The sequence below is a fragment of the Phaseolus vulgaris genome, chromosome 8 (assembly GCF_051622355.1).
Source record: "Phaseolus vulgaris cultivar YP4 chromosome 8, ASM5162235v1, whole genome shotgun sequence".
In the NCBI taxonomy this organism is placed as follows: domain Eukaryota; kingdom Viridiplantae; phylum Streptophyta; class Magnoliopsida; order Fabales; family Fabaceae; genus Phaseolus; species Phaseolus vulgaris.
Window position 1 is genome coordinate 13,496,883 of NC_143505.1, and position 16,310 is coordinate 13,513,192.

Below are 16,310 nucleotides of genomic sequence, written 5' to 3' on the forward strand. Positions count from 1 at the left end.
GGAACTTAAATCTACTTCTACTAAAACAAGTTTCTAATTACTTATAAACTTTCACAATTAAAAACAAGTAAGTAGAGGCAAAAATACAAGGACTCCGGTAACACTAAAGAACATATGACTCAAGCCAAAAAGGTAAGAACAATAAAAGACATAAAGGAACATTCAAAAAGCGAAACAATGCTATTTAATAAGGTAAATGCCGAATTTAAAAAAAAGAAAAAAAAATAAAGGGCGGAATTTAAAAGTGCTTGAAAGTAAAGACAAGAATTTAAAGGTACTTGAATGTAAAGACAAGGAATTAAAGGTGCTTGAATGTAAAGACAAGAAATTAAAGGTGCTTGAATGTAAAGACAAGGAATTAAAGATGCAAGAAAGTAAAGTGTCAATAAACTCTAAACAAGATAAGCTAAAAAACCAAAGCTCTAAATACTACATGATGCATTTGAATGATGTAAAGAAACTTTGCACAAATTGTGTGAGCTCTTAGTGAGGCTTATGTCCTCTTAGGTTTGAGGTCTTATCCTGAGTGGTTTTGGAAAGCTCTCAAGTGGCGGCCAACACACTCATCTTGGAGAACATCGTCCTCCAAGTGGCATGACATTTTTTCACCCACCACCATAAGTTTTCTCATTCCATTTCCTTCCATTTCTCCATTCCATATATGTTTTTGTCTCTTTTTCTCTTATTTGTTGTTCTCGGTTTTGGGCTCATTATTATGAGTATGGTGCATCATTTGGGAGGCCATGACCACCATTGATGTTTACCTTGTGCCCATTTGAATTCCGCAATTGCATCTCATCTTCACTATATCTTGTTTTTCATCTTTGCCTCTATGAAGTGAACATTCACACTTACTTAATCACTTGGTTAAATTCGTGTTCAATGAGAATCTTCCTTAGATCATCACCATTAATTGTTAAAATCTCAATCCTAAGTAAAGTGTCACATCTAAAAATGGTTAAATCTAAAATCAACTCACATCAGAAAGACATGAATCAAATACAAAAATTTGTATAGATTCACTTTTTAGAAAGTGAATAAATATTCTCTCCAAAATCAAAATTCACTCTCTTTTTCGTGGTTAATAACTCAAACATTCTCATAACTCATGTCATTGTTATTGATTCCGTATTATTTTAAAATTTTAGATTAAAAGTAATATTCTTATATAATTAGATTTAATTAGTTGATAAATATTTTCCTATTTTTTCGGCCACCAGAATGTCTGAGACTTCACACTTTAAAAATAGTTTTCCTTGGTTTTCCATCTAGTTTTGACAAGGTCCTACCCAGACATTTTTTTTTCTCGTGATTTGTCAATTTTTTATTTAAGCTTGTAGTTTAAAAAGAAAGCTATATTTTGCATGTATTTTTCTATAATTTTGATTGGTAATTCAAGCTGCTTATGTTAATACCACTTATCACTTTGCGAGGTGTTAAAGAGTAATAATAAGATTGTTTAAAATAATATTTTTCCAAATTAATTAATTTCACAACAATTAAGATAACATTTGAGAGAAGGTAATTAACAATACACAATATTTTGGCATCATCAAGTTGAAGTTACTAGTATCTATTTTGCTGACAATATTCACGACAGAGAATACTAGATGCAGGAAGTGTTGTTTCGTTTATTACCAACAATTCATGTTAACTCGTTCTGGCTTGTTAAATCGAAAAAGACAGATGAACAGACACACGGATATGTTTCAGATTAGGACATAAACACAACCAATATTGCATACCACCCATGACTCGGTCATTGGAGACATGAATAATGGTGGCACAATTACTAGATTTTATTAATTTTATTGAGCAATTACTATACTGTGTAACCCCCATCTGCAACTATAACCTGTCCAGTGATGTATGATGCAGCAGGAAGGCAAAGAAAAGCTACTAATGCTGATATCTCTTTGGGCTCACCCATACGACCAACTAATGTTTGAGATACTGCCTCAGTCACAATCTTGTAACCTTCATCAGAAGAATCCTGTAGGAGCAATCAAATAAGTATTTTTTTGTAACATATTTTCTCTTGTCTACAAGAATATGGAAATAACCAATAACAAATATTAAATTAAGAGAAAATAATGAAAACAAGTTTCGCAAATTGTAAATCAATCTTGATTATATGCTTATTGAATAGTAAACTTTTATGCAAAAACGTATATATACCATGACAGACTTCAAAAGAACAGTCATAACAGGTCCAGGTGCCACAACATTTGCACGGATATTATCCTTTGCCCATTCCAATGCTAAGTTTTTGGTGAATTGATTCAGGGCTCCTGGGAAAAATAAATTATATATACTTATATAGATGTTATGTTCTGTGTCTCATTCTCAAATTTCATTAAGCTAGATTCACATCACAGTTATGGAAAATGATGAAAACATACCTTTAGAAGCTGCATAAACAGAAACAACGGGAACAGCTTTTACACCTGCAATGGACGAAATAAGCACTATGCTCCCGTAGCCAGATTGCTTTAGAAAAGGGTGTGCAAGTTGACACATATGATAAGAGGACTCAAAGTTGGTGCTCATTACGGTTGATATATCTTCTGCAGTGTAATCTATAATTTTCTTTGATATACATATCCCAGCATTGTTCACCTAAAACACAACCACTTAATTATTGAATCTGATAAAATTCTTATAAAATATGGATGAAGCAGAAGAAATGTTTCAACAAGTACAACTCAAATTTTGGCTATGAATGAAGCACAAGTTAGATTCTTTTAATTACTCCTTAGTGGATTGGGTCCTGAACCCAATGTGTTGCATAAAAAGCTATAAGTAAGTGGATCTCGGAGGTACATAGTTGTGTAGGAACGGGAAGAAGGTGTTGCAGGTGATCATGGAAGGGACTGGTGTTGTGCAGACTACATGGTTGGTTTTTGGCGTTGCGGATACAGGTTTATTCCCAATGTTTTTTTGCTGGTTTTTGCATTGTTTGTAGGGATTGTCTGGAGCTGGCTTGAATCTGTTTAAGCTTAGTCTCTAAGTCATAGCCGTTGTGGATTGTTCGTATCTGGTCCTGGTGTGTTTTGGGAAGCTGCTTTCACTACCACTATTTGGTTAAACTTGTAGATACAAGAAAAGGGCCAAAGATGGTTGAGAATGTAGCATAAGTTTTCTCTGTTTTTTGGCTCGTAAATGTTGTATGTAAAAGGGGAGGCTTACATCAGGAGCTGTGGCTGTGTTCTTTTGCATATGAAGGTGTTGCTAGCTGATGGAAACCTCTAATCACTAGTTACAAGGAAGCCGCATGAAGGATGGATTCTTTGGTTCTCCTTGATGAGCATGAAGGGGGAGAAAAACTTGGCTAGGACTCTATTCTTAAGGGGATGTTGCGGTGCTATGTGGTGTGATGTACCCTTTTTTGCTAGTGCAGGTTAGGCTGGTCTCTCTACGCACACAGGTTGCTGGAAAGCAGACAGTTTTATGTGAGGCTTATGCAGCACTTAAACTCATGCCGTCTTGAAATAGGGAAGCAAATCCTATATATTGGGCTTTCTATGGTGGCAAAGTGTGGAGTATCCAATGGAAAATTTGATCTAACAGTAGAGGGCCCTGTGCAACATCCTGTCTCTACAGTAATACAGGGCATATTCAAGCAAATGCAGAGGACAGATGGTCTATGCAGGGTATACTGAATGGTGCATCTGTTGTGATGCCAAAGCTAGACTGGGAAAGGGGTGCTGGTGGGTGCTTCCAATATGGGATAGTCAAGTGCAGTAAGCTTGTGACTCCTATGGTAGGATGCATTGCTGGTGAGGTGTCTATGCCATTTGGGAGGTTATGACGCTGGCTGGTGTGATGAATTTTTTGTATGTGCAGGTTCGATGGGTTTCTGTTATATCATAGTTTAGAAGAACAGATGTTGAGCCTGACTTGAAGGTGTAGTTTTTTTACTATCCTTGTGAGGCTTTCTCAGCTTTCAAGCTCATGCCTAACTAGGAATAGTGAAACAAAACCTTTGTTTTGCAATCTCCTGAAGTGTCCCATTAATTTAATTGTTTTGCATGAGGGAAGTAGTGGTGGTTCTTGTATAAGGGTTGGGATACCCCTGAAGTGTCCCATTAATTTAATTAATTCTTTGTTGATAAAAAAAAATTCTTATAAAATAATCCAACAATGAACAAAAGGGTAATAATTGTTGGTTATTATTTCAGATTTTATTAGCCTTAAATGTTGGTTATTAATTCTGATTTTATTACCCTTAAACTATTTATAGCTTCCAGTAATTGTAATTTTATTATATATATTATTGAAGTAAATCAAAATGAATGAATCAGTTTAGCAGTTTTGCAATTTCATGAAATTACGTTAAATCAACTTCTACAACTTTTTGCCTTCTATTATTTCCTTTAATTAGTTTATACAACTGGTATCAGAGTCAGTCTATTATCATGAACTCTACCCAATTATCAGTCCCTATCCTTGATGGAAAAAAATTACAATTGGTGGTGTGTGCAGATGAGAGTTTTGTTTGATTATCACGAGTTATGGGATGTTGTTGAGAGTGGAGTGTCTGCATTAGTTCATAATGCAACTAAGGCGCAACAAGTAGCGCATCGTGACCAGAAGAAGAAAGACAAGAAGGCTTTGTATCTCATCAATCAAGGGATGAATGATGAGACGTTTGAACAGATAGAAGGAGCAACAACTGCAAGTGAGGCTTGGCCCATTTTGTCAACCAATTATAAAGGTGATGACAAGATCAAGAGCGTGCGTCTTCAAACCCGAAGGCGCCAATATGAACTGCTGCAAGATGGAAACCACAGAGACTGTTGATGTCTATATAAATAAATTTCTTGCCTTGACAAATCAGATGAAGATCAATGGTTAAACACATTCGGAGCAGGCAAAGGTGGAGAAGTTTTGGAGGTCTTTAACTCCCAGATTTGAACATGTTGTTGCTGCAATTGAAAAGGCCAATGACATTTCAACAATGAAAGTAAGGTTATTGTCTGGTTGATAGCTCCTATCATAAACACGGTAGTTCACGAGGCAGAGGACGGGGATGTGGTGGTAGCTATTCCAGCAAAGGTCGTGGTGTCTAGAATCATGGAGGCGCTGAGCAAAACAACACTGGTGTTGAACCAAGTGGAGTTCAATGTTTTGAAGAATCCAAATCCTTTGAAGGATGATGAAGCCTTTGCTTTGCTTGTTGCTGCTGTGCTGGCTTTAGTCTTGTTCTGGGGTAGTTCAATGTTGTAATCAACACTTAGATTAAATCTCAAAGCAATTAGCATCTCAATTTTAACAAAGCAAAATGATTTTCAAACTAAGTTGAAACAACCGATTGTTTTGTCGAAACAACCGTTTGTTTACACTTAGGTGTTTTGAGAAAGTTTGAAAACTGATTTTGAATGGTGTATTTTGTTAAGTAACAAAACAACCGATTGATTCGAGGAAACAATCGATTGTTTGTTTTAAAACCATAACAGAAAAACTGTTTTCTTTGACTGAGCTTTAAATGCTTTAACTGAATACGCTCCAGTCATTAAATGCTTTGACCAATCTATTTTAAATGCAATTAAGACTTTGTTAAGATTTGATAACAAACTATATTCTTAGATATATTCTGAAAAACAGTTTTGATATATTAAGAATCTTGAAACAAAGTTTTCATCCAAGAGTTTTTCAAAGTATTCTGAGATTGCTAAAGAGTTGAGAGATTGATCAAGGTGCTGAATAGGGATTCTACTTGTATTGATTTCAGATTTCCATCTGTAACAAGTGTAATCTTTGTAAACTGCTGAACAATTCGTTTGTGTGTGTTGCTGAGATTGGCTGTGTGTTCTTGAGGTGTTTAAGATCAACAATCTTAGTGTTGGCCAAGGAGAGTGTGTTTCTTGAGGTGTTCAAGGTCATTCTCTTGGTTGTGGTGTAAGTGATCAACTGGTGATTGCTTAGTGGATATCCTCAGGGTTTCTGAGAAGACTGGACGTAGCTCTTGTTTGGAGTGAACCAGTATAAACAACTGTGTACACTTTCTCTATCCCTATCTCTTTAATTCAGTTTGATATTTTGGAACTGGTATAAACAACCGATTGTTTCGTTAAAACAACCGATTGTTTTTCCAGCTTTGTGCTTTTGCTGATTGTTTTGGAAAAACTGAATCCTTAATCAAGGTTCTTCTGAAGTATTTTCATTCTAAGCTTAAAAGTTTTCAAAAATCCTTCTTAAACAATTCACCCCCCTCTCGTTTAAGGCCATATATTCTAACAATTGGCATCAAGAGCTTGGTTCTTGAAAGTTATTCAAGTTGATCCAAAAATCTTTTTTCTATGGCTGGAAAACTATATTTTGAGGAGGGTGCTTCAATCTACAAACCACCTTTATTCTGTGGATTCAATTACAAGTTTTGGGAAGCAAGAATGAAAATCTTTATTGAATCTATTGATCAAAGAATTTGGGACTCAATTGAGAATGGTCCTTACATTCCAAAGTTCAAAAAGGAAAATGCTTTCTTTACAAAACCTTTGTCCAAATGGACAGATGATGAATGTAAGATGGCTTAGCTTGATAAGTCTGCCCAAAATATTATAGCTTCTGCACTAGAAACTAATGAATTTTTCAGAATATCAAAGTGCAAAACTGCTAAGGAAATGTGGGAGACACTCAAAGCTGCTCATGAATCAAAGGAAGCAATGACAAAGAGTCAAGCAAGAAGAAAGAAAAGGCAAAACAAGAAAAGCCTCAATCTTTGCTTAATGGCCAGAAGGGAAGATGACTCATGTAGTGTAAGTTCATCAAACTCTTCAAACTCTGAAAATTATGGTCAATTGCTTCAAGCCTTTCAAGAAACTCATGAAGAAGCCAACCGATTGGCTCTCTTGAACAATCGGTTGAAAGAAAAGAATAGCTGGCTTGAAAACAGAGTAAAGGCACTGGAAGAGGATTTAGAAAACTCAAAAATGGATTTTGAAAATCTGGAAATTATTTACAAAAACTCCTCTTGCAAGTGTGATACTCAAATTTGTGAAAATTGCGAAAATCTTGAAAAGAAGGTCCACTGTCTTGTTAAAACAGTGGATAAGTTTTCTAAAGGCCAATCTAACTTTGAGAGTGTGCTAGCATCTCAAAATTGTGTTTTTGGAAAATCTGGATTGGGTTTTAATCCACAAAACAAGCAAGATAGATTTTCAAAATCATTTTCGAAAATGCCAGAAAAACAATCGATTGGACCATTGAAACAACCGATTGTTACATGCTTCTATTGCATGAAAAGAGGTCATTCTGTGCGATTCTGTAAAATCAGAAAACATGATGTTCCTAAAGGGCTTATGAAGTGGATTCCCAAGAAAAATAAAGCTTGTATCAATGAGCATAAACCAAATGGACCCACATTCATAAGGGGACCAAACCTATGTACTTGATAATGTTTTTGTAGGACATCTTGGAGGAAAGAAAACATCTTTGGTACTTGGACAGTGGATGCTCCAAGCATATGACAGGGGACAAATCAAAGTTCCTGAGAATATCCTTCAAGCAAGAAGGTTATGTCACCTATGGAGACAACAACAAAGGAAGAATACTTGGAAGAGGATCCATAGGAGATGAAGGCATCTTGGTGATTCATGATGTGCTCTTTGTTGAGGGTCTAAAGCACAATCTTCTGAGTATTAGCCAACTATGTGACAAGGGATATCAAGTAATGTTCAAGACAAACACATGTGAAATCTGTCTACCCAACACCAAAGAGGTAATGTTGGTAGGTAAGAGAGTTAATAATGTGTATCTTCTAGATATCTCTACACCATGTTCAATTGGATGTCTTCTATCCAAGCAAGATGAATCTTGGCTTTGGCATAGAAGAATTGCTCATATTCACATGAATCATTTGAACAAGCTAATATCAAAAGATCTTGTGATTGGGCTGCCAAAACTCAAGTTTGAGAGGGATCACATTTGTGATGCTTGCCAAAAAGGGAAACAAGTGAAGAGTTCTTTTAAAACCAAAAATCTTGTCTCTTCATTGAGACCTCTTGAACTCCTTCACATGGATCTCTTTGGACCCTCTAGAACTATGAGTCTTGGTGGAAATTATTATGCTCTTGTTATTGTTGATGATTTCTCTAGGTACACTTGGACTTTGTTCTTGGAATCAAAGAGTGATGCCTTTGCTGCATTCAAAAAGCTAGCAAGAAGGCTTCAAAACACAAAGAACAACAACATTGGCTCCATAAGAAGTGACCATGGAGGAGAATTCCAAAATGAGAAGTTTGCAAAATTCTGTGAGAAGCTAGGGATCCTACACAATTTCTCTGCTCCAGGAACACCACAGCAGAATGGAGTTGTAGAGAGGAAGAACAGATCTCTTGAAGATCTTGCAAGGACAATGCTTAGTGAATCATCACTTCCTAAGTATTTTTGGGCAGATGTAGTGAGCACCTCTTGCTATGTGATGAATAGGGTGCTTATAAGGCCCATCTTGAAGAAAACTCCATATGAGTTGTTAAATGGAAGAAAGCCTAACATCAGTCATCTCAAAGTATTTGGTTGTCGCTGTTTTGTTCTCAACAATGGAAAGGAAAGCTTGGGAAAGTTTGATGAAAAAGCTGACCTTGGCATTTTCATTGGTTATTCCCTCACAAGCCATGCATATAGAGTCTACAACAAGAGATTGATGACTGTAGAAGAATCAATACATGTAGTCTTTGATGAGGTAGACCGCAGAATCAGTGAGAACCCAAAGATCAGTGCTGAGGAAGACGAACAGAGCATCAGTTTAGAGAAGCTAGATATCAGTGCAGAAAAACAACCGGTTGATTCGCAGAAACAACCGATTGAAATTCTGCAACAGAGTGAGCTGTCCAAAGAGTGGAGGATTCCTAGAGATCTGTCAGTGGATAACATCATAGGGCAGATAAAGGAAGGTGTCTCCACACGTAGCTCCATCTCAAACTTCTGCAGGCACACAGCTTTTGTTTCTCAAAGTGAACCAAAGTCAATTGAAGAAGCTCTCAAGGATGAGAAATGGGTTGAGGCTATGCATGAAGAGCTAAACCAATTTGAAAGAAATGAGGTATGGTTTCTTCTCCCTAAAACTAATGAAATAAATATTATTGGTTCAAAATGGGTTTTCAAGAACAAGCTAGATGAGGATGGAGTGATCACTAGAAATAAAGCAAGGCTAGTTGCCAAAGGCTACAATCAAGAAGAGGGCATAGACTATGGTGAAAACTTTGCTCCTGTGGCTAGATTGGAGGCTGTGAGGCTGCTGCTGGCTTTTGCTTGTATGAATGGTTTCAAACTCTTCCAAATGGATGTAAAGAGTGCCTTCTTGAATGGCTACATCAATGAGGAAGTCTATGTAGATCAACCACCGGGTTTTGAAGATCACAAGTTTCCTAATCATGTATTCAAGTTGAAGAAAGCTTTGTATGGTATGAAACAAGCTCCAAGGCAGTGGTATGAGAGGCTTAGCAACTTTCTGCTATCTCATGGTTATGAAAGAGGAATGGTAGACAAGACTCTCTTCATCAAAAAGTCTAATGCAGAAATTATTCTTGTGCAAATCTATGTTGATGACATCATCTTTGGTGCTACACAAGATAGGCTATGTGAAGAATTTGTGGCTGCAATGAAAGGTGAGTTTGAAATGTCTATGATGGGAGAACTATCTTTCTTTCTTGGATTTCAGGTTAAACAAACAAAGGATGGGATCTTCATAAGTCAATCAAATTATTGCAAGGAAATTCTAAAAAAGTTTGACATGGAGAATTGCAAAGAGGCAAGCACTCCAATGCCATCAAGCTGCTATATGGATGCAGATGCTGCTGGAAAGGGTATAGATCAAACAAAATATAGAGGTTTGATTGGATCATTGCTTTATCTCACAGCAAGTAGACCGGACATCATGTTTGCAATGTGTCTATGTGCAAGATATCAAGCAAATCCTAAGGAGTCACACTTCAAAGCTGTAAAAAGGATTATGAAGTATCTCAAAGGAACATCTTCTGTAGGACTATGGTATCCTTCTCATTCTCCAATAGATTTAATTGGTTATTCAGATTCTGATTTTGCAGGTTGCAAACTAGATAGAAAAAGCACAAGTGGCACTTGTCATCTTCTTGGCTCAAGCCTAATTTCATGGCATAGCAAGAAGCAAGCATGTGTTGCTCTCTCTACTGCTGAGGCAGAATATATAGCTGCAGGTAGCTGCTGTGCGCAGATCCTATGGCTCAAGCAACAACTTGCATATTTTGGCTTACAAATCAGCAATGTTCCCTTGATGTGTGATAACACAAGTGCAATCAATCTTACCAAAAATCAGATTCAGCACTCAAGGACCAAACATATTGAAATAAGACATCATTTCATCAGAGATCATGTGCAAAATGGGAACTGTGAAGTGAAGTTTGTGGAGACCAAACTGCAGCTAGCTGACATCTTCACAAAGCCTTTGCCAAAAGAGAGGTTTTTCTTCTTAAGATATGAGTTAGGTATTCTTGATCTTAATAATCTCTCTTAAATCTGTTTTTAATACATGTAAAAGTCTATTTGTGAAGACAAATAGGGGGAGAATTATTGGTTCTTGTATATCTATGTCTTATATGCATAAAATGTTTAAATCTCTGAATTTAAAATTGCTTTATGTTGTTGCTGATAGAAACAACCGATTGTTTCGTGTAAACAACCGATTGTTTATTATGCTTAATGAATGAAATCCAACTTGCTGCTGTAAGAAGCTTTGGATAGTATGAATGCTTTCTCTGCAGGAACTGCTTCAGATTTAATCAGTACAACACAAGCACCAGGGATTTGTCTTCATCAAATAGGGGGAGATTGTTGAACCAAGTGGAGTTCAATGTTTTGAAGAATCCAAATCCTTTGAAGGATGATGAAGCCTCTGCTTTGCTTGTTGCTGTTGTGCTGGCTTTAGTCTTGTTCTGGGGTAGTTCAATGTTGTAATCAACACTTAGATTAAATCTCAAAGCAATTAGCATCTCAATTTTAACAAAGCAAAATTATTTTCAAACTAAGTTGAAACAACCGATTGTTTTGTCGAAACAACTGATTGTTTACACTTAGGTGTTATGAGAAAGTTTGAACACTGTGTTTGAATGGTGTATTTTGTTAAGTAACAAAACAACCGATTGATTCGAGGAAACAATCGATTGTTTGTTTTAAAACCATAACAGAAAAACTGTTTTCTTTGACTGAGCTTTAAATGCTTTAACTGAATACGCTCCAGTCATTAAATGCTTTGACCAATCTATTTTAAATGCAATTAAGACTTTGTTAAGATTTGATAACAAACTATATTCTTAGATATATTCTGAAAAACAGTTTTGATATATTAAGAATCTTGAAACAAAGTTTTCATCCAAGAGTTTTTCAAAGTATTCTGAGATTGCTAAAGAGTTGAGAGATTGATCAAGGTGCTGAATAGGGATTCTACTTGTATTGATTTCAGATTTCCATCTGTAACAAGTGTAATCTTTGTAAACTGCTGAACAATTCGTTTGTGTGTGTTGCTGAGATTGGCTGTGTGTTCTTGAGGTGTTCAAGATCAACAATCTTAGTGTTGGCCAAGGAGAGTGTGTTTGTGTTTCTTGAGGTGTTCAAGGTCATTCTCTTGGTTGTGGTGTAAGTGATCAACTAGTGATTGCTTAGTGGATATCCTCAGGGTTTCTGAGAAGACTGGACGTAGCTCTTGTTTGGAGTGAACCAGTATAAACAACTGTGTACAATTTCTCTATCCCTATCTCTTTAATTCGGTTTGATATTTTGGAACTGGTATAAACAACCGATTGTTTCGTTTAAACAACCGATTGTTTCGTTAAAACAACCGATTGTTTTTCCAGCTTTGTACTTTTGCTTATTGTTTTGGAAAAACTGAATCCTTAATCAAGGTTCTTCTTAAGTATTTTCATTCTAAGCTTAAAAGTTTTCAAAAATCCTTCTTAAACAATTCACCCCCCCCCCGTCTCGTTTAAGGCCATATATTCTAACAACTGGTTCCAATCACAATCCAAGTTCAAATAACTCTTGGTGCGGAGGATGTGGTCGCGGAGGACGATAAGGTATGTATAATAAATCAAATGTAGAGTGTTATAACTATCATAAACGAGACATTATGCAAATGAGTGCAGATCAAAAGGTGATAATCATGCTGCCAATTGTGCTCAAGAAGATAGTAATCACGAACAAGATAAAGAGGATCAAGAAGTACTAATGGCAGCCACATCAAATGAAACTCCAAACAGTCAGACTTGGTATTTGGATACAAGTTGCAGGAATCATATGTGTGGTCAGAAGGAGCTGTTTGCGGATTTGGATGACTCATTTCGCACAAAAGCGAAATTCGGTTATGGCAGGTTCGTTCTAGTGACTGAAAAAGGGTGAATTCTTATCACATTGAAGAATGGTGATCAGAAGTACATCTATGATGTTTTTTATGTACTTGATATGAAAAGTAATTTGTTGAGTATGGGACAGTTGACCGAGAAGGGTTACGTGATGCACATAATTGAAAATCAATTATCAATTTTTGATAAAAAAAAAGGTAGTTTGATTCTTAAAACCTTTTTATAAAAAAAAACCGCATGTTTCCAGTAGATTTTCATATGGGTGATTTCAAGTGCTTGAATGCAATAGTGAATAATGAATCGTGGTTGTGGCATTTACGCTTTGGGCACTTAAATTTCAGAGTTTGGAAAATCTCTCGAAACGAAATTTAGTGAATGGTTTACCCTATATTCATCACCCTGATCAATTGTGTGAGGCTTGCATTTTTTGAAAGAATCACTGGATACCATTTGTAAAGGAGCCTTGGCGTGCGAAATTTCTTTTGGAGCTTGTTCATACAAATGTTTGTGGCCCGATGGACATATCATCAGTTGGAGGTAATAAGTATTTTTTAACCTTTATTGATGATTTCTCAAGGAAAACCTGGATTTATCTATTGAAAAGCAAGGATGAGGTATTCCAATGCTTTAAAATATTTAAAGCATTTGTTGAAAGACAGAGTGACAAACTAATTAAGATGGTGCGTAGTGATGGAGGGGGTGAGTACAAGTCTAATGAGTTCAAGAGGAACTGTGAAGAACTTGGGTTGCAGCATAACATAACATGTCCCTACACACCTCAACACAACGAAGTTGCTGAGAGAAAGAATAGAACAATCATGGACATGACGAGGAGCATGCTTAAAGCGAAAGGTATGCCAAATTATTTTTAGGTTGAGGCCATAACATGTGCGGTATATTTGATAAACAAATCACCCACTCGGAGTGTTCCTAACACAACTCCGATTGAGGCATGGAGCGGATTCAAATCCAATGTGCAGCACTTGAAGGTATTTGGGTCCAATTACTTATGCTCATGTCCCCAAGGCAGCAAGATCGAAGTTGGATGATAAGGTAATGACAACCATTTTCATTGGATATAAGCATGAAGGATACAAAATGTACAATCCAATGACAAAGAAGGTGATTGTCAGTCGTGATGTTACATTTGTCGAAGATGAGGAATGGCAATGGAATGCAACACCTGAAATGGATTCGAAAAATGATATATTTACGTTTTGAACGATGATGTGGAAGATGGAGTCACTCTTGAACCTGCAGTTCAACCTGAAGCTGTAATTCAATCTGAAGTTGCAGCTCCAATTGCAACTATGATGGAGCGACCAAGAAGGCAGCAACGACAACCTGTACACCTTCAAGATTACGAAGTAAATGTTGATGATGAAGTTAATGACAATAGAGATTTGGTTCACTTTGCTTTTCTTGCGGATTCAGAACCAGTGAGACTTGCAGATGCCATTCAACACCCCAAATGGCAAGAGGCTATGAATGAAGAATTGATGGTAATTGAGAAAAAACAATACATGGCAGCTCAATGATCTTCCAAAAGGACACAAAGCAATTGATGTGAAGTGGGTGTACAAGATTAAAGTGAAAGCAAATGGTGAGATTGATATATACAAGGCAACGTTGGTGGCAAAGGGATTTGAGTAAAGAGAAGGCTATGATTACGAAGAAATATTTTCTCCTGTAGCTCGAATGGAAACAGTGAGATTAATCATTACTTTACCTGCACAAAGGCAATGGAAAATTCACCAAATGGACGTCAAGTCTGCATTTCTAAACGACCCACTTGATGAAGAGGTTTATGTAAAGTAGACGCCGGGTTTCATATAATCTGGCAAAGAGCAGAAGGTGTATAGACTAACTAAGGCTTTATATGGTCTTAAACAGACACTAAGAGCTTGGAACAAAAGGATTGATTCATTTCTTCATGCCACTGGATTCAAAAAATGTGCATCAGATCATGGTCTTTATGTAAAGACTAATGATTATGGAGATTTTCTAATTTTATGTCTTTGTGTTGATGATGTGAGTTTTACCGAAAGTAATCTCAAAATGATTGGAGACTTTAAGCATATCATGATGAAGGAATTTGAGATGACTGATCTCAGTCTTATGTCCTACTTTTTAGGCTTTGAAGTCATCTAAGGAGACGATGGAATCTTCATTCATCAGAGGAAATTAGACCCCACATATGTTATGTTGTGGGATTGGTCAATCGATACATGGAGTCACCTCGACAAGTTCATTTACAAGCTGAAAAGAGAATTATGCGCTACATCAAAGGTACTACAACTTTTGATCTATTTTACTCTTCATCTAAGAAGATTGAGATCGTCGGATACTCAGACAGTGATTGGGGTAAGATTCAGACGAGAGGAAGAGTACTAGTGGTAATTGTTTTATGATCGGAAAGACTGTTTGCTTGTGGTCATCAAAGAAACAGTCAATTCTTGCATTATCTACTTGTGAAGCTGAGTATGTAGTAGCAACAACAAGTGCTTGTCAATCAATTTGGCTTAGCAATATCATGACTCAAATTAGTTTTAATCTAAATGTTCCAATTAAGATTTATGTTGACAATGTCTATGCAATTAATCTTGCAAAGAATCCGGTTTTTCATCAAAGAAGTAAACACATTGATATTCGATATCACTTTCTGCGAGATCAAGTTGGGAAGAACATGATCAAATTGGAATACTGCAGATCAGAAGATCAAATTGCAGATATTCTCACTAAGCCATTGAAGATCGATGTTTTCATCAAGTTAAGAGATATGTTGGACATGAAGGTTGTTCCAAATCAGAATTAAGGGAGGATGTTGGTTATTAATTTATATTTTATTAACCTTAGATGTTGGTTATTAATTCTGATTTCATTACCCTTAAAATATTTACCGTTGCATTAATGGTCAGTTTACATGGTAATATTCTTATTTTATAGCTTCCAGTAATTGTAATTTTATTATATATATTATTGAAGTAAATCAAAATGAACGAATCAGTTCAGCTCAACAGTTTTGCAATTACGTTTAATCAACTTCTACAACTTTTTGCCTTATATTATTTTCTTCAATTAGTTTCTAAAATAAACATAACAATGTAAACTTAATTATTGTGCTTCTCCCTATGTATAAACTAAATTCAATTCCTCAAAAATTGCAAATGATTATGCGCTTGCTGGTTTGATTGAGAACATATAATAATATTTCTTAAACTGAACATTGTATATGAGTATCTTTTCATTTCATTCAGAAGAGGAACAAATTAAGTGTAGAATCTTACTAGAATATTGAGTTTTCCCTGAAAAATGGAGCCAACAGTTTCCATTAATCTCTTACGTTGGTCAGAACATAGCAAATCACATACTGAACCCGTCACGTTAAGTCCCTTGCTTTTCCACTGCTCCAAACATTTATCAATATCTTCTTGGCTACGTGCACATATATGAACAGCTGCCCCAAATTCTGCCAATTCTTCAACAATGGCATGTCTAATTCAAAATAAAAAATAAAAAAGAAGAGTTAATGGAGTGAGTGAAAGCAGATTAAGCCACATATGCTCCAATTAGAGATAAGGTTGATGTAAGAGCTAAGAGAAACAAACCCAAGGCCTCGAGTTCCTCCTGTAACAAGAGCAGTCATCCCATGTAGTGACCATCTTTTGTCTTTCAAGCTCAACTTTGTTTCAGACATGATTTTGGTTGCAATCAGCTCCTAGCAAAAGGTAAGGGGAACCACGTTCGATAAATATGACAACATAAGACTAGAAACCTTCTCGTGCCTTCCGCCGGCAGTGTGAGAATAATGTATTTTAACCGTACAATATAATTTTATAAGGCCGCCTTCGTAATTGTATTGGATCATCTAATCTTTCTTTTGCTTTTGGTTTCCTTTATGAATTGTTTTCTCTACAAACTCATATTCCTATTGCAATCAAATTATTAGATGACAAAAATCTTTTGGTGGGAATTTTT

General features: G+C 36.2%; 1 protein-coding gene and 1 pseudogene across 1 annotated transcript; one reads left to right on the forward strand and one right to left on the reverse strand.

Annotated features, from left to right (window-relative positions):
- Nucleotides 1-1,594: 1,594 nt before the first annotated feature.
- On the reverse strand, nt 1,595-16,109 carry LOC137823888 (tropinone reductase 1-like). The gene is made up of 5 exons (XM_068629203.2): nt 15,941-16,109; nt 15,620-15,827; nt 2,403-2,619; nt 2,179-2,291; nt 1,595-1,993 (listed from the first exon to the last, which is right to left on the reverse strand). Exons 1-5 carry the CDS (start codon nt 16,027-16,029, stop codon nt 1,823-1,825), a joined length of 798 nt encoding a protein of 265 aa, XP_068485304.2. The 5' UTR covers nt 16,030-16,109; the 3' UTR covers nt 1,595-1,822.
- Nucleotides 9,734-10,492, forward strand: LOC150025438 (secreted RxLR effector protein 161 pseudogene; annotated as a pseudogene).
- Nucleotides 16,110-16,310: the final 201 nt, after the last annotated feature.